Source organism: Eurytemora carolleeae, unplaced genomic scaffold (genome assembly GCF_000591075.1).
Source record: "Eurytemora carolleeae unplaced genomic scaffold, Eaff_2.0 scaffold1100, whole genome shotgun sequence".
Taxonomy (NCBI): domain Eukaryota; kingdom Metazoa; phylum Arthropoda; class Copepoda; order Calanoida; family Temoridae; genus Eurytemora; species Eurytemora carolleeae.
Window position 1 is genome coordinate 26824 of NW_019397047.1, and position 22225 is coordinate 49048.

The 22225-nt window shown below is 35.9% G+C and overlaps 2 protein-coding genes across 9 annotated transcripts; both read left to right on the plus strand.

Annotated features, from left to right (window-relative positions):
- Window positions 1-459: 459 nt before the first annotated feature.
- Window positions 460-5409, plus strand: LOC111711401 (60S ribosomal protein L22-like). 2 transcript variants are annotated; one of them, XM_023485747.1, is made up of 5 exons: window positions 1305-1318; window positions 2398-2545; window positions 4168-4258; window positions 4518-4626; window positions 5206-5409. In XM_023485747.1, the coding sequence occupies exons 2-5, from the start codon at window positions 2420-2422 to the stop codon at window positions 5348-5350; spliced, it is 471 nt and encodes a 156-aa protein (XP_023341515.1). In that variant the 5' UTR covers window positions 1305-1318; window positions 2398-2419; the 3' UTR covers window positions 5351-5409. The 2 variants fall into 2 exon arrangements, with proteins under 2 accessions (XP_023341516.1, XP_023341515.1); XM_023485748.1 differs by lacking the exons at window positions 2398-2545; window positions 4168-4258; window positions 4518-4626; window positions 5206-5409 and adding exons at window positions 460-662; window positions 2140-2397 and having other exon boundaries at window positions 1224-1318.
- Window positions 5398-21614, plus strand: LOC111711399 (importin-4-like). 7 transcript variants are annotated; one of them, XR_002767247.1, is made up of 16 exons: window positions 5398-5586; window positions 6534-6640; window positions 7380-7468; window positions 8484-8573; window positions 13060-13175; window positions 13466-13789; window positions 14368-14512; window positions 15345-15474; window positions 15744-15913; window positions 16575-16841; window positions 16922-17516; window positions 17816-18503; window positions 19211-19344; window positions 20015-20100; window positions 21022-21254; window positions 21408-21614. XR_002767247.1 is itself a non-coding variant. In XM_023485746.1 (15 exons), the coding sequence occupies exons 1-15, from the start codon at window positions 5417-5419 to the stop codon at window positions 21142-21144; spliced, it is 3234 nt and encodes a 1077-aa protein (XP_023341514.1). In that variant the 5' UTR covers window positions 5398-5416; the 3' UTR covers window positions 21145-21614. The 7 variants fall into 7 exon arrangements, 1 of the variants encoding a protein (XP_023341514.1); XR_002767248.1 differs by having other exon boundaries at window positions 21432-21614; XR_002767250.1 differs by having other exon boundaries at window positions 21445-21614.
- Window positions 21615-22225: the final 611 nt, after the last annotated feature.

Below are 22225 nucleotides of genomic sequence, written 5' to 3' on the forward strand. Positions count from 1 at the left end.
GATTCATGTACAAAATTGAAAGGGGGGGGGGGCCGGGGGTTTCAAAATCGTTCTCTAGGAACCGACTCCTAATTTGAAAGGTTGTGTTTAAAAGTGTTTTGTAGGAAATATAACCAATTTTTTCAATGTTGTGTATTTTATATTCGCTATCACGTGCTAAACATTGGTTATTTCTTGATCACTTTTTGTACCCTTCCCCCCCCCCACATATTCCCGTTTTTTAAAGGTTTACTATTAAATGTAAATCCTGTCGTATTGGTTTCAGCTGAAACTAATAAACCCACAGTTTCATGTGTAGTGCTTAGCTGAGAGATTTTTCTGGATTATCCTAACTTTGTTTAAGTATAAGAATCAAAAAGTGTTTGAAATATCAGAAAGGATGCTGTCCAATGTTCATAGAACTTATACATTCATAAGTATTGCACAAACCTATATTTATATACTCTTAACCTGTACTTAATTAATTGCCTAAAATTTATTTCAGAAGAAAAATGGTTGCCAAGGCTAAGCCCGGAAAGCAGTCCCTGAAGGGAAAGAAGGGAGGAATTAAGAAGCTTGGCAAGAAGAACCAGATCAAGCTGGTCATTGACTGCACTCACCCCGTTGAGGATGGAATCATGAACTGCGCTGATTTCGAGAAGTATCTTCAAGAGAGGATTAAGGTGGGACAGTAGGCGACATGCTTTGCTGTCCGGGGTGAGGTTGTGTTCATTGAATTTTAGCAAATTTCCATGGGCGCTTCCCGCCCCGTGCACGCAGTATGCCAGCCTAGAAGTACGTTTCGTTTTTTGAAATAAATTTTCCGTGTGAATTTTTTTCAAGAATGTGGCTTGATTGCCTTTTATTATAAAATTTAGGACACTTATTCCGAAGTATTTTTTAATATTAAATAATTATACTATTAACTAATGAATGTAATGCTAACATATTGACCTTTTTATCCTGATGTTTCAAGAATCTTTTTGCAAAGAAATATTCCAATTTTCTCCAAATTCAATTTTAAATTTTGCCCCAGAAGATGGAAATGAATTTTGTATAGGCTTTTATTGGCTTAACTGGGGAATTAAAAATGATTTTTAGGAAAAGCAAATTCTTGATAAGAATAAGATTTAAAGTTGCCTTTCATATCCATTTTTCATTTTTCTCTAGTGTTTTTTTTTATAAAAATACACACCTGATAACTTGTACTACAGTTAGCCATAGTATTAAAACTGATAATTTAGGTCGGTGGTAAGACCAGCAACTTCGGTTCTGATTTAGTTCTGGAGAGAGCTAAGACCAAGATCAATCTCACTTCTAACGTCCCCTTCTCCAAGAGGTAAAAATTTTCTCTTTTTACAAAATTAAAACGATTCGGAAGACTTGAAATTAAGGGATTACAGTCGCAATTTTAAGGTGACCGTCATTATAATAGAAACGATTAATCAGAGTCCGAATTTTATGAATTTTAGCCGCGTCTCAAATCCGCAAAAAACCGGTTTTATTTGAAGGCCGGCTTAAATCTTGGAAACATTGAATTCAATTTTAAATGAAACGAAACATGTTTGCGCCGCGGCTCAAATTCTTAAAATTCGGCCTCTGATTTACTATTTGGAAGATAACGTAGTCTTGTGTTAAACCTTCATTTAGGATAATTTCTCAATAGTTTCTGAAGGATGAATTGCCCAAGTCACTTCAGAGAAACTAAACTACAGGCTTATGCGTTGTAAATTGGATATTCCACATAAATGTGGCTTATCCAATTCTTTTAAAAGTTCTTCTTTTCAACTTTATTGAACAAAAATTAAAACAGTATGATATTATATATATATATGTATTCTTTTAAAAGTGGAGGGTCACTTGAAACTATGTACAGTCCCTAAGAATAATTGACACTTTTCTTTACATTTGTTTTATATCGGTATATTCTTTCAAATATTACCAGCTATTCAAATGGACTGAAGAAGTTAATTTGTTAATGAAGATTGGAATGTTCGATTCATAACGGTATCTCAAAACTTAGGGTTTTTTTGATTGAGGGAAGTTGTCCCTTTTATTTTAGAATTCACAAAAAATATATTTTTTCCAGTGATGATTCAACTGTTCAAACTTTTACACTAAATTAATACGATTAAAAAGCTTTAACCTGTAAATGTTCAGGTATCTTAAGTATTTGACCAAGAAGTACTTGAAGAAGAACAACCTGAGGGACTGGCTGCGTGTGGTCGCCTCCACCAAGGACTCCTACGAGCTCCGTTACTTCCAGATCAACAACGAGGAATCTGACAATGAGGAGGAGGACAACGAATAAACCTTGAACCGCTCCCACTTCTAACTTCCTGATAATTATTTCAAACATGTTGATCTATGCTTCTAACATGCTGAATTATATTTCTAACATGTTGATCTATGTTTCAGAAGTTAAATCTGAGTCTGGAAAATGTTGATGCCCAAGGCTAATCGCGTCGCTATCTACGAGCACCTGTTCAAGGAGGGAGTTATGGTTGCTGAGAGGAATACCAAGGCTCCTAAGCACCCAGAGCTTGAGACCATTCCTAACCTTCAGGTATAGTGTTTTTGTTCGTGTTTAAAAATTTCATTTTATGTATCTGCATTCTACAAGCCAAAAAAGATTTTTATCTATGCATAATTATGAAACGTACACTCACTATTTACTAAGCAAAACGTTTACTCGCCTGATATTGTCTCCTCAACTGCTTAAAACTGTGACCTCGAATTCTGTTCTACATTTAAACAATCGTAACTCTGCGCTACAAAGCTGATGATGACACTAAATCTCAATTTTGATCTCTTTTCTTATTTAGTCTTTAGGTATTAACATCAGTGCCTAGGATCCGGTTCTAATTGCAGGGTGGCCAAAATGTACGGATTGTACGGATTTTTTATTTTGTAACCCTAAAATTGTACGGATTGTACGGATTTTTTTTCTTCAAATTGTACGGATTTTTATCCTCGATATACACCGGGGTTTTTTAATTTTCACTCATTTCAGCAAATTTTTCATGAAAATTTCAACAAAAAAATCTGCATTCTAAATAATATTAGATTGATTAATTTTTCAATTGACAATAAAAATTCATTCATAATTTTCGAGATCCCAGAAGTGTTCATTTGAGAATATGTTCCAGAAGTGTGCATTTGAGAATATGTTTATCTATCTGTCTAACTGTCTAGCTATCTGTCTAGCTATCTGTCTAGCTATCTGTCTAGCTACATGTCTAGCTATCTGTCTATCCATATGTATATCTATCTGCATGTCAGTTTATCTATCTTTTTATCTATCTGTTTATATATCCTATCTGTCTCGCTGTTTATCTCTATGTGTATGTGTCTATCTGTTTCTCTTTCTATTTATCTATCTGTCTGTCTGTTAATCTATCTATCTATCTGTCTCTTTATCAGATCTGAGAACATCCTCTCAGGTTTCTTTCGTTTATCTGTAAATTTTTTCATTTTAGTTTAATTTTAACTTTCTTTTAATTGAGTGTGCAACCCCTGTACCACGCAATTTTAATTATTTTAGATCCTAAATCTACACTCCACTCTTTCTAATTATAACCTAATCGTTTGTTTGTTAAATGGCCTAATTCACACCGATCTAAACAGTTTTAAAAATTAGAATCAACGCTCTTTAGTTCTCTGGTTCTCTGGTTCTCTAGTTCTCTAGTTCTCTAGTTCTTTTTTAGTTCTCTAGTTCTCTAGCTTTCTAGCTCTCTAGTTCTCTAGTTCTGAAAATGAACGGATTTTTTCAAAAAAGTTTTGGCCACCCTGTAAATGGAATCGTAACATTTTGAATCCGGGTACAAGGAGCGAAACGTCAACTGAAATAGCAAAAAAAAAACTCGGTACTCCTGACGCAAATTTTACGAGATTTTCAATTAAAAATGTAATAGCTGAATTTGTCATTGAGCGCATATAAATAAGCAACAAAAAAAGAGAATCTGTTTGAAAAAGAAATTCCGTTTAAAAGTTCGAATCTTGAAAAAAAAAATATGACCTGGATCCGGATCCGGATTTCAATCCAGATAATTTTTTCTGATCCGGACCAAAATAAAATGGATCTTAAGCATCTTATTTTTCATATGATATTAATCAACTTCATCAATCTAGCATGAAATTTATTTAAAATCTATGAATGTGGAATTGTAAATGAAAAGATATATTTAGGTGATCAAGGCTCTGACCAGCCTCAAGTCCAAGGGGCACGTTAAGGAACAGTTTGCCTGGAGGCACTTCTACTGGTACCTCACCGAGTCTGGTAGGTTATGCACTAATGGGAGGGGGGCTTCATTTCCTTCTCTCGCCCTCTAATTTGAAGGGACTAAGTTATTTTAAACCTTATCTTATCTTTCATCATACTACTGAGGTTTGGGTGGGACAAAATTAATTATTGATTGTTTGCTTGTTTGTTTGTTTGTTTGTTTGTTTGTTTGTTTGTTTGTTTGTTTGTTTGTTTGATTGATTGATTGATTGATTGATTGATTGATTGATTGATTGTTTGATTGTACCGTCTTCAGGTATCCAGTATCTCCGAGACTACCTCCACCTGCCCACGGAGATTGTCCCCGCCACCATGAAGAGACAAGCTCCCAAAGACGCTAGACCCGCCAGATCAGCTGCTCCCCGGTATTACATAGTTATTTTAAGTTCTTTACGCTGCGTTATTACCAATTTTGTTTCGAGCAACTATGCCTGCAGCAAAGCCATTTAGTATCGTAGAATTTCTTTCGTATATTACTTTGACGAGTATAGGGTTAAGGATTAGTTCTTAGCTGTGTTTAGGATTCGGATCCAACGGATTCGGATCTGTTGGATCCGAAAGTTTTTGGCTTCCTGAATCCGGATCCGTAAAAATATGTGGATCCAATGGCAAGATATCAACCAAAAAATGCAAAAAAAAACTCAACCTAAATCTTACTATTGAAAAAGACGGATTATGAAAATTTCCCGAGTTTTTGATTGGTTCATCAAGTTCCAGCAAAAAAATGATCGAAAAAATGTGACAAATTTGAAAATTCTGCTTTATTCAGCAAATTTTAAAGAAAAAACCTGGATCAGGATCCATTACTTTCCGGTGCGTATCAGGATCCGGAATGAAAATTAAATGGATCCTTAGCACTGGTTCTTTGAAACAGAAAAATTAATGAAACCACTGATACTAAAATATATTTGGTTTTGTTAGCATTTTATTACTTTATATTCTAGGCGCGAGGCCAAGGAAGGAGAGGGAGACCGTGCTGCTTACAGAAGAGCAGCTGGAGAGGGAGCTGATAAGGCTGCCGACGCCGGACCAGGAGCTGCTCCCATGGAGTTCCGTGGCGGATACGGCAGGGGTAAACCCGCTCAGTAAACTCTGGATTCTTGACAAACCACCATCTTTATCTGAGTTTAATTCGACACTGTTTCAGACTAAAGGATGGAGGATATTCTGTCCCGTCTCCTGCAGCCGGATAGCGCCGTCATCCAGGCAGCTACAGAACAGCTCCGGGTTGCGTTCAAGGACCCAGGTGTGGTCCCGGAGCTGTGCCGGGTTCTAGGAACATCACCGTCTCCGCAGATCAGGCAGTACGCTGCGGTTCTACTGAGGTAAACAATTTATTTTTAAATACTTTCATTGGTCTTTAAAGTAGATGAATTTTAAGTTGAATGTTTTTAAAAGTTAATTTTATTTTTTTACTTAAATTAAACTTAGTATTCACAACGATTCGCGGTAATGATAAAATGGTAAAAATCTTTCAAATTTTTTAACTTGTAAAAATTTATTTCCTCTCGGGGTTTAAATTTTGCATGTAAGGAAAGCAAATTATCAGGAAAAATATGGAAGTTATGAACTTCTCAGATTTTGATAATTTATACACACTGGGCAATACTTCAGCTCTAAGCGATGTTTCTACCCACGTAATGCGTCTCCCCGTCTACATTAAGAACCAGAATTTTTAATAGATTGACCACCTTAAGGTTGAATTTGAACAAGTCATTACAAGAGACTCGGCAGTTGTGCTCTGTGCACACTGGCACAGACCATTTCACAAAAAAACTAGGGGACTACAATAAATATACATCAATATTACTCCAATGGAGTCTTCATATTCCCTTTCACACGTTCTCTCTGTACCAAAAATTCAGCCCCAAAAATGTGAACTAACCATCCTGAGCTGGGAACTTAATGGTGGATATCGAGATCAATGCTTGATCCTCTTTTTCTTAATCTCGAGACTAACCTAATCTGGTACTGTAACCTGAAAAGTGTATAAAATTCAAACCGATCAGAGTCGAGTATCAGAAGCCGGGAAATTTAAAATTTCCCGCGCCATTTAAAATGAGTATACTGAAACGAGAGGGACTCTTGAATTTAAAAAACCGGTTTTTGGATTTGTCTGTAATATATCCAAAAAAGAGTAGATTAAGCAAGAAATTAAAAGTGTCCACATTGGATATTCGGATTAAGCAGTCAGGATTAAAGGTATCCCATTCTAGAGTTCCCAGCTCTGGTTCAAAGGTTCTTTGATTTGTGAGTTAAAGATCGTTTTCAGGAAAAAGTTTTCTAAATCTCGGATGTGGGATAAACTATCGGCTGAGGATAAAGCTAAGATTAAGACTGGATGCCTGGAAAGTATTCAGACAGAACTGGACAAATCAGGTTACTAAATTATCCAATTGTATAAAATTCGCAATTTTAACAATTAAAGGACATTAACCATATAAGTGAGTAGGTCAGTTTTTGTAAAAAAAAATCTCCTCTGTTTTTTTAACCCTATCCCTGCTGGGGTACTTGAAAACCAGGATATGCTGGGGGGGGGGGGTCAATTTGCCCCCCCCCCTCTAAATCCCATGTTTTATGTCCAAATATGACAAATGATACATCATTAGAAATTTATTTTTTTTCGCAAAACTTGTGCAATCCGTTTCCTTATGTCATAGGCTTTCCAAAAAGCTACATTTTATCAAAATCTGACACGTGAAAGTGGGTCAAAACAAAGATTTAGTTTGTTACAGGCAAAAGCAGTCATTCAGGCCTCAGACCAACACTTCTTGAGTTATGTAAAAAAAAACTACAGGGGGGGGGTCAAATTGACCCCCCCCCAGCAGGAATAGGGTTAATAAAAACTACATACTTAATCGATACTTTTTTAACCCCTATTTTGGTATTCAAGAATTATAAAGTTGCGTTGTACAAGTTCTCTTCCATTGGAATTTAAAAAACCAAAATATCAACTTTCCCCCTTTAAATCCCTATTCTCCAACATCGCGTGTGAATGGTTTATATATTAAAATAGTGATTTCGCTAGATATTAAACCCCTTTATCTACATTCTACATCTCTGCTTGTAAGAAGTTATACTACAACCCTAGGTTCAGTATTAAGTTGTATTCGTTTAGTTAGTAATGCGCTGTGTCAGCTGATTGGAACCCTGGCTAAGCATGAACTGGGTGGAGCAGGGTGGCAGGAACTCCCTCAATTCGTCCTGGTAATTATTCTAACGGATTCATATTTCCGAATTGGACTGCCGTAAGAGCATTGACCTTCCATTTATAGCGGGATATGTCCGATTTACAACTTAACCCTTAAAACCTTTATCTGATTAACGATGAGAGGATTATAGTCGTTTTTCTAGACAAGGGTACCGTTGTGAATCTGACAGTCCACTGTTATCAATGGGAAGTTCACTTCAAATTACGTTTACAGTCCCTCAAATACTAAGTTAAAGCTATGCACGTTGATAGACCCGACATTAGTTGTGATGCTTATGTCGGGGGGATGAATTGTGCTAAATTAAAAGATTTACTTCTCCATCAATTTATTATCATTAATAAGTTGTAGTCTTAAGAAATCTACAAAACTCTCAATTAAAGGGAAGGGACCCTCCATTAAAAGGGTTCTTGAGGCTTGAAGCCTTGACCTGAATTGTGCATGAGAACTTCCTTTTTATTGTTAAAAATGTTCAGCTGCGTTAACTTAATTCTCTGTTTCTGAAACAAATATGTACATACTTCGCCAGACTCAGAGTTCAATGGTACCGTTGTGAATCGCATATGCCGCTGTTATCACTTAAAATCACGTTTTCATTCCCTCAAATACTTATTGTAAGCTATGCACGTTGATAGACCCGACATTAGTTGTGATGCTTATGCCGGGGGGATGAAGTGTGCTAAATTAATAGATTTACTTCTCCATCAATTTATTATCATTAATAAGTTGTAGTCTTAAGAAATCTACAAAAATTCTTAAAACCATGCATTTATTTCTTATTTTATGCCACGAACGGTAAAATGTTGTTATATTTGTTAAAAGATAAAATAAGATATTTTAAATTCAGATTCTAATGATTCTAGAATATCAAAATCAGAAATAACTCAACGAGAAATGTGAGATAATCGCAATTAATTTAATTTTTAACCGTTCTGTACACGATATCTTAAGGTCGGAATTTTCTGGACAGTCCCAATACATTTCAGAACATTTTTAACCAATTTTTCTTTTAGAACAAAGTTAAGAGTGCTGAAGGTAGAGAACGGATTCAAGCAATGAGTGTATTTTCCGTGCTGGCAGACACTGCTGGGGAACAATTAAAGGTATGTTATGTAAATACATTTTGGAATTAGCTAAATTACATTTTTCCTTTGTCCATTCTTAACTTTGCAAAATTGGTTTCCTACATTAACATTTTCTCAAGGTAAAAATTTGGCTTAGTGTTAAGAATGGAAATGTTTCAAACTAACAATTTCAGAGTTTCATAACTGATAAGTTTTTGTGGAACCAGTTCTTATCCCAACAATTTGCTTCATGAAAGATATTCAATGTTCATGTAACTACTTAGCATTCCCTCTCTGTTTGCGTAGCGCGCTAAAATATGATCCTCCTGGCAAAAATATTCCCCTCCGAAGTGAAAAATTGGTGTTTCGCCGCAGGACAAATTTTTAATAATTTCTCGCATTAAAATTAAAGGACTAGAATGCGTCTACTCTCTTCTTGCGCTCCTATTTCCAGGGGACGTCCCCCAAATTTCCTGGGGAACGTCCCCCTTTCCCCTCTCAACATAAGCCGCCTCTGTGCACTATGGAAAAGTTGATCCTGAAAAAATATACGAAAAAAGAATAAAAAGCGAGTTAAAAACGAACCAAAAGTATGATAATAAAAATGCTTTGTTTAAATAAAGTAAATTTAAAAATTCTATATTGATATTATGTCCCTCTATTCTCCACTTTCAACAATTTCTACTAAAATTATTACTTTCCAATCTCTGCCCCCCTCTCCTTTCAAGCTCCACTGCTCAAAATATGTCGTTATTCGCTACTTAAAAAGAAAACATTTGAATGTATTTTTTTCATAACATTTTTTATTGAGCTTGTTATGATTTTGGATTATATCTTGTTGTGTTTTAATGACTTGGGATTGAATTTTGGTCGAGCTTTTCTTTATTTGGTGTGTATTTTGGTTGAGCTTTTCTTCACTTTTTGATGAATTTTGGTTGAGCTTTCCTTGACTTGGTGTTGTATTTTGGTTGAGCTTTTCTTGGCTTTTTGATGACTTTTGGTTGAGCTTTTCTAGACTTTATGAGGTTTGGTTGAGCGTTTCTCTACTTGGTGTTGTATGTTGGTTGAGCTTTTCTAGACTTTTTGATAAATTTTGGATGAGCTTTTCTTGACTTTTTGATGGATTTGGTTGAGCTTTTCAGACTTTTTGATGAATTTTGGTTGAACTTTCTTGACTTAGTGGTATTTTGGTTGAATGATCTTGACTTGGTTTGGTCGAGCTTTTCTTGACTTATTGATGAATTTTGGTTGAGCTTTTCTCTACTCGGTGTTGTATTTTGGTTGATCTTTTCTCGACTTTTTGTTGTATTTTGGTTGAGCTTTTCTTGACTTTTTGATGAATTTTGGTTGATCTTTTCTAGACTTTTTGATGAATTTTGGTTGAGCTTTTCTTGACTTTTTGATGAATTTTTTTAGCTTTTCTTGACTTTTTGATGAATTTTGGATGAGCTTTTCTCGACTTTTTGATGAATTTTGGTTGAGCTTTTCTTGACTTTTTGATGAATTTTAGTTAGGCTTTTCTTGACTTTTTGATGAATTTTGGTTGATCTTTTCTCGACTAGGTGTTGTATTTTGGTTGAGCTTTTCTTGGCTTGGTGTAGTATTTTGGTTGAGTTTTTCTTGGCTTGGTGTAGTATTTTGGTTAAGCTTGCCATGACTTATTAAGCTCCAGTCAAACCACTGCACTTCATGTCTATTAAGGGTTTCATCTTCAATTTTTTCATCTCTGTTTTGTCCGCCACTGTTTCGATTCTGATAATCTTTATTATGGTTTTCATCTGGGAACTCCACAGACGCTGAAGGTGTCCATGCTTTTATAAAACGTCTGGTAGTCTTCTCTGTCCAGATTTTGCCAGATTCAGACGACATCTTACTGTTACGTTCTTTTGATTACTATTTTCCAAGAAGAGTTGCTAAAAATGTGGCATACGCGGAATTAATGAATAATGTTGATTAGTCCGTGTCAAATAGGGTAATGTAGTAATACAATTCTAGTTTTGAGTTGACGCATTATTGTGATTGGTTGGCGGGCTCGGATTTCTCCGCCAATTGTATTAAAGTCTGGTCAGATCACTGTACCGTATCGACCTTTCCCCCGCCTACCCCAACCCCAAGCAGTAAATATCATGTTGAAATCTTTGCGGAAAATGAGTAAACATGTGTCGAGTAGAAAGAACAGGGAGCAGGGGGGGGTAGGACACTTTGTACTTCGTAATATTTTAAGTTCAGATTCAGCATTGTAGCACCCATTCATTCATGATCGCAAAATAAAAATGTCAACTCATTTCTTGATAGGGATTCTAATCTACTTGAGAACCCATTTTTCTTCTTCTTTTTAGCAGTGCTTAGGATCCATTTAATTTTGATGCGGATCCGGATCCGGATCCGGATCCTGGATCCGCTTTTCAAAAAAATGGATCCGGATTCGGATCCGGATCCAGATCCAGGTCATAGATCAAAAATAAAATTATTTTAGTTCAAATATCTTTTCATACCTAAAAAAATGTTAAACATTTTAACATTTTTTTATACTATTTTTCTACTAGTTTGCACAAAATGATAATGATTTTTTTTACTTAATTGGATGAAAAAAAAACAGGTCTAATTCATATTAGCTAAGCTTTAAGTTGAAGGAGGGCGTTTGGAATATCTGCGTTCAGGCAACTCCTTAGGTCTGATTTAAATATCTTCAGGGCAGAGAACAGTCTCTTTATACTGGGAACACAAGATGTTCCTTAGCATCTGTATCTTTTTAGGATATGTGCGCCCCCTCCCTTTTCCCCCTCACTGTTACACATCCTTACACCTTAATTTGTAAAGACTAAATTTGCTTAGTTGCAATGGGGAAAAGGGAGACTCCCCCCCCCCCCCTCCCTCTCTAGTTATTAAAGGGGGTGGGGGGAGGGGGGTGTACGGTGGAGGTCCTTTAAACCAAGACTGAAACAGAATAAATTATTTTTTATTTAGCCTGAAATGTACCACATAAATCTATTAGTTAGTAAATTTTGAAGTGAAATAATGAGCATAGAGCGCGCCGAAGTTAATCTCCCTGGCAAAAATTTGTTTAAAATGAATCGGTTTAATTTTATGTCAATACGAAGATCAGCTTGGGGGGGGGGGAAGTGTAAAATGTTTTGGAATGTTTAGATTTTTATAAAAAATATTCATATAGAGTGAAGAAGCGGCGCTGCAGAAGAATTTTTGTTTGAAGCTTTTTAATAAAAATTTAATTAAAAGGCTAGAATGTGCCTGCTCTCTATTCTTGCGCATGTCGACTGATACTTATGAAATCGGCTTTTAGAACACCGTGTCATGCATCCCCCAGTATTGCTTAAATTTTTATCTTTTGAGATGAATTCGAGAGCTTTTCTAAAATCTCTTTCTACTTTTAAGAAATGTGTGTTCATTACTGTGAAGGAATTCGTAGATACTATCGTATTAAAATTGTTTTTATTTTACTTTTTAAAACACTTATTTAACGATGATTGAACACAAATTTCATTATAAAATTATTTATATTTAATAAAACAGAAAAAAACTTTATTAATTAAAACGACGTAAAAATACATAATCGACAATATTTGTTGAATTTATATAAATGCAAAACACAAAATTATAAACTTGAATGACTGAGCATGTATTTTATGACTGGTTAAAGTTCCAGTCAAATTCCTGCTCTAAATTTCTCTTGCTGTTTCTACCTCCGTTTCGTTCTTCTTTTTTTCCTTCTCCCTTTTTTCCTTCTCTATTTGGTCCGTCTCTATTCTGATGTTCAGTACGGCTCCCATCTGTGAATTCCTCAGATGCCGGCAAAGTCCACGTTTCTTTCCAGCGTATGGTTGTCTCCTCATTCCAGATTTCCTTGGGATCCGACATTTTACAGCGTATACCGTTCTCGCTAGGGTCGCTGGAGATTGAAGATTGTTGAAGTTGTGTCTCTGTCACTAAAATTGTTGCGCACACGAAGAAGTGTGGACTGAGGATAAATGATTCCGTTGTTTCTAGATCAGTGTTCTATTAGGAACTGATAATTTGTATTAAAATTTGTCACTATTTCATCCCGGCTCAGGTAGTGCAGAGAATGTTGAAATGTCTTGAGCATTTTTAACACGTGTTAGGTTAACATGAATAAAAATTCTACTACAAAATTTAATTTTTTTACATCCCACCTTCTGGGGAGGGGGGGGGGGGGTTATGATATGATTTTTAAGTAGCATTACTAATTCATCCTTTATTAGTTATCTCTTCTCTAACTTTTAAGTAATTTATCCTTTTATCTATCCAGCTTTATAATAGAAAACGACTAAGACCGTAGGAGATTTAATAACGGTTGCCACTGTTATCTCACTTGGAGTTTCATAAAGAAATCCATTTCCCCCTATATACTAAAATTCATTGATCTAAGCCATTAAAAGAAATTTCGCTTCACTCAAAATTATGAAAAAAAAGTCTAAATCAGTGTTCTCAGTCATAGCTATTTATTCTTGAAATTATTCACATCCTAGCAATATCCCTTTTTGTTCAGAAGAGTCTGGAGAACTTCTTGCTCCGGGACTGGTTGTTGATGCTGAGGAAAACTCTGGAGGATCCAGAGGAAGAAGTTTGCTTTCTTACAATCAAATCACTCTCTCATTTTGTTAGGAATGTTCCATTCATCTATTGAAGACTTGCCCTCCATTTTTTTTTCAAAATAGACAAAAACGAGTGTTTTTTGGGGTTTCTCAACTCTAAGCAATTTCCAATTTTTTAAGATTAGTTCATAAATATTTTTTATTAATAAACTTTCCAGAAACCGTACATAATTTCTGACTGTATTATTATTTTGCAGAAAGAATCTCTAGTCCCTACGTACGCTCCCTCTGAGAAATCTCAGATTTGTTTATTAATAAAATTAATATTTGACAAATTGTGAATGTTTTATTTAAAATCAGGAGAACCGGAAGTGAGGAAGCGAATATATTCCAACAAATGATCCCTACCGTTCTCGTCAAAATCAAGCAGCTCGCCGCATCCAACCAGGACAAGGCAACCATCGCCCTAGACATATTCGACGATCTGATCGAGTGTGAGGTGGGGATCGTCATCCCGCATATCAAACCAATGGTGGAACTTTGTATTGCCCTGGCCGCCGAACAAAGTCTGGACGATCCGTTGAGGATTAAGGCGGTCACTTTCCTCGGCCGATTGACAAGACTTAAGAAGAAAACTATCGTGAAGCACAAGCTTTATATTCCTATGATCAATGTTATTTTCAGGTATGGTTTCAAAATTGAACTTACTAATTGTTTTGATATGGGGAGTGGGGTGGGGGGNGTTGGACCCCGTGAATTTTTTTATTCGCATCGTCCTTGGTGCGAATAATAAGTCATTCGCATAATTTTGATTTAAATACGGCAATTTGTATTTAAATATCTATCATTAAATGATCACTGAAGTATTTCACAATTGTCGGTGGTATCGACATTAGATATGATAAATATTTATTATTAAATTTTTATGAATTTAACGATTAAAATAGAATCAGTTTTACGATTTTGATTCTTATTTTGGGTTTACACCTACTCATTATTTGCACTCGAATGGAATTCAAGAATAAATAGTAAAATATGTAAATTGTGGAGGTCGTCAGCTACTAAGATTAGCACAATATTCAATGGAATATGTTCTGGCCAAGTGTTATATTTTGACCCTTTTATCAAACTTAACTACAATTATGTAGCATAATTTTTTTGTAATATACTACATATGGTATGGGCTTCAAATTCATGTTAAGAGACTATTAAGCTTAAAAGCTTCAGATTTAACTAAAAAGCATAATGACTAAAATATTTAGCATCATGATGCAGAATGACGCTGAGGATGAGGATGATGATGTAGAAGAGGATGATGATACTCCTGCTCTAGCTGCTAGCCAGGCCCTGGATACACTTGCTCTCAACCTTCCTCCAGAGAAATATATCTCAGCTCTTCTTTCCCAGGTCAGAGATAATCATATTATGTTCTCAAACCACTTTCCTTTTCAATTCACTCAATTTATGAAGGAACTTCTGTTTAAAGGGTTACCATTTGAAAACTTGTCTGGTCAAAGAAGAAATTATTCTATTTCAAAAACTTGAGCATTTTTAATTAAAAAATATAAAAATAAATATTTCGCGGATTTTACAAAAAAAAGTGGTTTTTCAAAATTTTCAAGAAACGAAATTCTTCAGGCAAATTTTTGAATATTCGAATCCATTAACTCACGCGAGTTACCACAAAAAATGTGGGCCCAAATTTGAAAACGGAAGAAAATTTGTAGAGAACTTATCTTTTATTATTATTCACACGTTCATGCTTCAGATACCTTATTTTACTAACAAAAAAATCACTAAACTCCAATGCAAATTTATGATGCGGGTCTTTAGTTGGATGTTGAAAGTTTTATGGCATAATGTCGGATGTCTGTTGTAGCTGTTATGACAGGAAAAAAATTGCAGAAGACTAAAAATAATTATAAAATTATTTTCCAATTATAATAAATTTATTAGCTATCAATTGAACAGTTGAAAGTGGGAAAATCAGTCTGTTTTCAAGCTACAAGACCTTCCTTCATTCTTGATTAATTTTATCGTGGATAAAATCCCCAAAAGTCTGATCTGATTGATCTATATTAGTTATACGTTTATGCATTTAATCTGCTTTATTTTACTAACAGAAAACCAACAAAACTTCTGATTATAATTCATATATTAATCACTGTAAGTCTGTAACTCATACTACACCCTGTTAGGAGTCCTCGGAGTAATCTCAAACTGAACTGAAATATTTCAGGTTCAACCTGCACTGGCAAACCCCAACCCGTATTTCCAGCGCGCCGGTTACCAGGCTCTCGCTGTATCAGCTGAGGGATGTCAGGAACATATTAGGAACAAGTATCTGGGCAGCTTCCTGCAAATTCTAGGTTATTTTTTTGTCAAGAATTATCTTTCCTCCTTGAATTCGAGAGGGATATTTATTTCATTCCCTTCAATAATGTTCAGGGTTTATATTGTCGAATTAAAGAGTTGGGGTGGTCCCATTCCCCAAAAATTATTAAAATGTTTAACAGTATATTTTTTTACCCTTTTTTACAGAGCGTCCCATATCGTATTGCATTATTACCAAGTTTTGACGCCAAAATAAACTTTCATCATATGCCTATGTTCTAAAACTAATTTTCATTGCTTATAGGTAATGGGATCCGTCATGAGCACCCTGCAGTCCGGAACTCTGCTCTCTACATGTTGGGTCAGTTCTCCGAGTACATACAACCAGAGATCTCCGACTATGCTGGAGATATTCTTCCAGTACTCTTCCAGTACCTGGATACTGCCTTCCTAGCAATGCAACCTGGAGTACAGGTATTGTGTTTAATCAGAAAATAGGAATTCCTGTTATTGTGCAGTTATTACTACAATTACTGTTTCAGATTATTTGAACAGAGCTGGGAACTTAGAATTTGATACCATTAATCCGGATCGATTAATCTGAATATCCTTCATTCTTAATTTCCTGCTTAATCCTCTTTCTTTTTTTTTCAAACCCCTACAAAATTCCGAAAAATGAGATCTCAGAATTGGCGCGTAGATTTTCAAAATTTCTTGACTTATGATTGGCTCTTCCGGATTTTGTAACGCCACTCTGTATGGTCGAATTATGCTCTTTTCAGGATACCAGTGCTCAGGATCCATTTAATTTTTATACGGATTCGGATCCTGGATCTGCTCTGGAAAAAAATGGATCCGGATCCTAAGCACTGCAGGATGCATACTTAAGACTTAATTAGTCTTGAGAATAATAAAAGAGGATTAACCATTGATCTCAATATCCACAATTCTAAAGTTTTCAGCTCTGGATTGTTTGACTCTGTTCTTAAATTTGGAAAAATCAATGCCCCCCCACCCCACCCCTATTAAGAACTGTCTTCCCTTATTTGTGTACCATTTGATATGACTTCTGCCCCTAACCACAACCAAAAATTTAAAATTTTCGTCCAATTTTTAACAATTTTAACCTGTTCAGGAGTCCTCTAGTGTATCCAGAATTTTCTACGCCCTTGACACCTTCTGTGAGAACCTTGAGGAGAAGTTGGTCCCGTATCTTGGGGATCTGATGAAGAGGGCCCTGGACTCGCTCAACGAGAACTTCTCGATCAGGGTCCGGGAGCTCGGGATTAATCTGATCGGTTCAGCTGCCAACGCTGTAGGCTCCGAGATTATCCCGTATTTTGATACAGTTCTTGTTCCTCTACAAGGATACCTTACCATGCAGCATACGGACGATACTCAGGTGGGGTTTTCGACGTTATACATGTTGCATGTTTTACTTTGTGTTTTTGGATGTTGCAATTTTAATTTTCGTTTGTCTAGGTGCTACTGACGACAAGTATGGCAACTTTGAGCATTCTAGCCCGAAGCGTTGGAAAGGAAAATTTCAGTCGCGAGTTTGCCGAGAAATGCATCAATATTGGGATGCAGTTAGTCGAATCTAACGACGACCCTGATGTCAGAAAATGTGCGTACAATCTATTCGGAGCTGTAGCTTCCATTGTTAAGGAAGAAATGTCTGCTATTATGGAGTCTTGTGTTACATTAATGTTGAAGAGTCTGCAGTCTACCGAAGGTATTCATCTAGAGGTTGAGGGGGACGACACCAACCTTCCTCTGGACAGCCTAGAGGACGAGGATGACGAGATTTCGCTTGATGAAACTGCTCAGGAGGACGATGTAGATCTAGACGAGGTGAAGGCCATCGGTGTCGAGAATGCCTTTGTTGCGGAGAAAGAGCAGGCGTTGATTGCTCTGAAGGATTTCAGCCTGGAGTGTGGAGCTGCTTTCTATCCTTATATTTATCAGAGTTTAGAAGAGAGCTGGACTCTACTAGATTATCCTGATGATGATGTGCGGGGAGCAGCAATATTGGCTACAGCAGCATTTCTTACTGCTTACTTCAAGAGCGGACAAGGTAGAACATTGAGTCGTTATCTTTATTTGTTTTTACGAACTGACTGACTACTTAATTTTGATTGACTCATTTTATTTCAGGGTCTTGTTTGACTCAAAACATTTGATTAAAACTAGAACTGAAAAAATTGTGTTTTTGATCTATCTGTTGTTGATTTTAAAAAAAACTGTTACTAAAGCGTACCGTCCAGGATTGGCGATGCTAGACATAATAAGTCACTTGAGATAATGCAGGAAAGTCTTTAAATTTTTGATCGAACCTTTTAAGTGAACGCTCTTAATTTTTACACATTTTTTAAGCTGATGGTATGACAGCCTTCACAAAGGGAACAACTGGATTCATCCCCAAGCTCTGTGAGATGATTGAAGAGGAATCCGAGCACAGTGTTGTTATCTCAAGCTTAGATGGGATCACGGAGATGCTGAAGCACTGTAAGCTCGGGGTAACCTCTCTTCCCGGTATTCCGGAGAAGATTGTTACTTCGGTGACCAAGATAATGAAAAAGGAGTGTGCCTGCCAGGACAAGGAGGAGGAGGAGGGGTTAGAAGAGGACGAGGAGGCAGAACAGGACGAGATGTTGTTCGAGTATGCCGGAGAGGTTCTACCCAACCTGGGACGAGCGATGACTCCGGACGGATTTGCTCCGTACTTCATGGGACTACTCCAGATGCTGCTTAAGAAGACTAAAAAGCAGTGTAGCACGGCGGAGAGAAGCTTTGCCGTCGGAGCGCTGGCGGACTGCATGGAGCCGCTTCAGGGCCGCTTAGAGTCCTTCAAGCAGTTTGTCCTGCCCGTGTTCCAGGACTCTGTCAAGGACGAGGAGACTGATGTGAGGAACAACGCCGTGTACGGGTTGGGTGAGATGGTTTTGTGGGGAGGAGAGATCATGGTTCCACATTACAACCAGATACTGAGTATTCTCTCTATACTGCTGAAAGGAGAGGGAGCTCCCAGAGTTATTGATCAGATAGTCGGATGTGTTGCTAGGTAAGTTTTTTTTTGACCTAAACTGTGTTGATGTCTTTTACTTTTAAATGGGCTATCTACGCTTAAGTATTTAAATAAGGTTGAAATTTTTCATGTCCAAGGTGACAGAATTTACTCTTTCTGAAGTGGTAGGAACTTCATTTTCTATTAACGTCCTTAACTGTTCACTTTGTCTGAATCAGTGCTTAGGATCCATTTAATTTTGATGCGGATTCGGATCTTGGATCCGCACTGTTAATAACTGGATCCGAATCCAGATCCGGATCCAGGGTATTTCTATATAATTAACTAATTTTTTAACAACGCAGAATTTTCAAACTTGTATTTTTTCGCTTATTGTTATGCTGTAACATGATGGAACCATTCAGAAATCAGGAAAAGTTTACAATCTTTTTTTCAATAGCGATTTGGGTTTTGAGAGCGACTTTTTTGTAGTTTTTGTTTATATTTTGCCCCTTGGATCCGGATCCAGGAAGCCAAAATCTTACGGATCCGGATCCTAAGCACTGGACTCTGAATAATCCATCTGCTCTAACTGAAAATTATGTGCTAGTTTTAGTGCAGTAAATACTCGTCAAATGATCTCTCATGGTTGCAATTGTTTATTTGATTTAAAGGAGGCAGGCATCTTAAGGATATCATTGAGAATCAAACATGACACGCGCACATGAGTCATTTAATGAATTTATTATTTATAATTTGTTAAGGTTTCTAGTACTTGAGTCTGCAAGTATACCTAAACAAGAAATAATCCCCGTCATGATGGAAAATTTACCCTTGAAAGAGGATAAGGATGAATACGAGATGATCTTCAAGGCTCTGACCAAGCTATACGCAGCAGGTATATTTTTACAAATATTTGAATATGTTATCAAGTGACTGAAAGCGTAATTTAAAGTGACCACGTGCAGATAGTCATGCCCGATTTACTCCGCATTGTGCCCTTGAATCCTTAATATAATCAATATTGTGGAAGATAATTTGATCAATAACGTGAAAGATAATCGGATCAATAACGTGAACGATAATCTGATCAATAACGTGAAAGATAATCTGATCAATAACGTGAAAGATAATCTGATCAATAACGTGAACGATAATCTGATCAATAACGTGAAAGATAATATGATCAATATTGTGGAAGATAATCTGATCAATAATGTGGAAGATAATCTGATCCATAATGTGGAAGACATAAACATACCATTGTGAATGGGGTATTGCAATCTTTGCATAAACATAATTTACTAATAATAAGGTTTTTGAATTACACTTATCTCGTTTTTCACCAAATCTATAGTCAAGGGGGTTTGTATCAGCTTGTCCTACTTAGGTGATCAATCAAATTATTTTTTATGAAATATTGGTTATTTTTTGTATCCCGTAACCTGAATCCGAATTTGCGCAACCATTGAGGTTTTAGCGGATCTTTCTTAAGGAGACTTGAAATTTTCTGAATGTTTGATATTATTATATTACACTTTTAAATAAATGAATGTCTCTCTGTTCAGGTGATGAAAGCATTAAGGCAAATATACCTAAAATACTGGAATGTGCACTGGTATGTCAGACCGCAAAGGATATTGATAAGAAAACGGTGAGATTATATACAATTATGGGGTAAAATTTACCCAGAAAGTAGTAAATAAAGTGTGGGGGTGGGTGGGGTGAATTCATTTAACTTGCCAGCATTTAATGATCGTAATTGAATTTAAAACATGTGTAGTGCATACCCCCATAATAAATTTACCCCATATACAATTTTATTGTGTAAAAAAAAATTTTGTGAGCAATTTCGAAAATTTTCTTATTTTCTAGAAGTAATTTTTCTTTCCCCTTCTTCCCTCCCCTTTTGAAAACGAGTTTTTTCCCTAAAATTAACGATTTGAGTGAAAAATTTAATATTAAGGTTGAATTTTCTAGTTCTTCCTCCCGAATCATCAAGGGGGCGAAGATAATTCTAATCAATATACATTATACAATATACATCCCTAAAATTTCCTGTTTTTACAGCATCAGCTCCAGGATTGGTTTTCAATCTAATACTTGGCGTTCATGCTGTTAGAATATACTTCTGTGTTCGCTATGTCTAGTAGGATCTTGTACCTTCTAGATACACTTCACTTGATACAAATATAAATTCATTAACTATCTTATCCCTTTACGACATTGCATGTGTAGAATCTGGATCCTTTGATTCCGCAACATTTTGTCTTCCCGGATCTGAATCCGCCAAAATAAGATTTACGGATTCGGATTTAAGGGGCAACATCTCAATCAAACTGCTGAAAACCAACTTAACTCAAATTTGATCTTATAGGAAAGAGTGATTATCAAAAAATTTCTTATCGATATATATTTCGTTCAAAAATAAGCGAAAACAAATTTAAGGCGCGGATCCAGGATTCTGATCCGCATTTAATTGAAATGGATACTAAAAGAAAAGAATTTTATAAAAAACGAAATTTAAATCTATCGGTGACCCAAGAAAGTATGTTTATAATGTTTCTGTGTTTAGATTCTGCCGATTGTTGCCGAACTGGTGAAACAGATATCTCGAGATTTTGCCGTTGAATTTCAGGCGGTTACCGCCGCTTTACCGCCGAATACACAGCAGAGGCTATTGGCGATTCTTGCATAATCTTATCTTTTAAGCAAATCTGTTAAATATTGAGCTATGCACTAACATTTTTTATCTCTAGTCTTCATGCCACTATTTGCGTAGTTTTCAGTGACCCTTCAGGAAAAGAGGTCAATGCCCGACTTACAACGGCACTTAAGAAGAAAAACGGCAAATAAAATATTCAATTTAATGAAACTATGTTTACATCTGATTCATTCTTCATTTGACATAAGTTTCAATGGTTGCGTTATTAATCGAGCCAAGGCAATCTTTGCATGGAGGGTCACTTGAAATTACGCTTACAGTCCCACTAAACAGTGCCTTTCATCAGGTCAATGTCCTCCTTATAGTATATTTGATAGTAGTCGTGTTCCTTATCTTCGTGCTAGAAGTGTATTATGTGAAAATTCATTCAGATGTGAAATTGTTATTTAACCATTAATTCTTTGTAAGGTATTTTTATCTTGAATATATATTTTTTTCCTTCATTTTCATATTTAGAGAAAGCAAGGGCAATGTTCCAATTTAAAATAGGTGTGGGTCGTGTGATTCGTTTGAGTCGTGTGGGAGGAATAAAATCTATTTTTTCAACATTTGAACGTTCTTCTAATAGTTATAATTACAGGGGAGGTAAATCTCATTAAATTGATCTATCTAAAAGCGATGTAAAAAAATCTGGATTTATCATTATTCATATCCTATCATAATATTTGATTGAAGAGTAAAAAAGTAGATGTTTGTTCCACATTTATTGAATATATTTCGGTCTGGGTTGACCCTCGTCAGTTCTAACGATATAATAACCATCAAAATTGATAAAAAAAAAATCGTTAAAAATCGCAAGGAAATAAACAAACAAAAAAGATTATTCAAAATAAAAATTTTGGCTGTCAAATGGACATAAGGGAAACGAACTCAGATTATGAGATGGAAAAAGATAATTTGCAAATATTTACTTTAAAAAATGTTATATGAATTATTATTCCTTGAGATTGTTTCTGTCTTGAAGGTTTCTTAAAAACAAACTGTTTAGATGTACGTGTATAAAGTGATGGTGGGGGTCGAACTAATTAACGAACTTTTGTGTAAATCTGGGGTA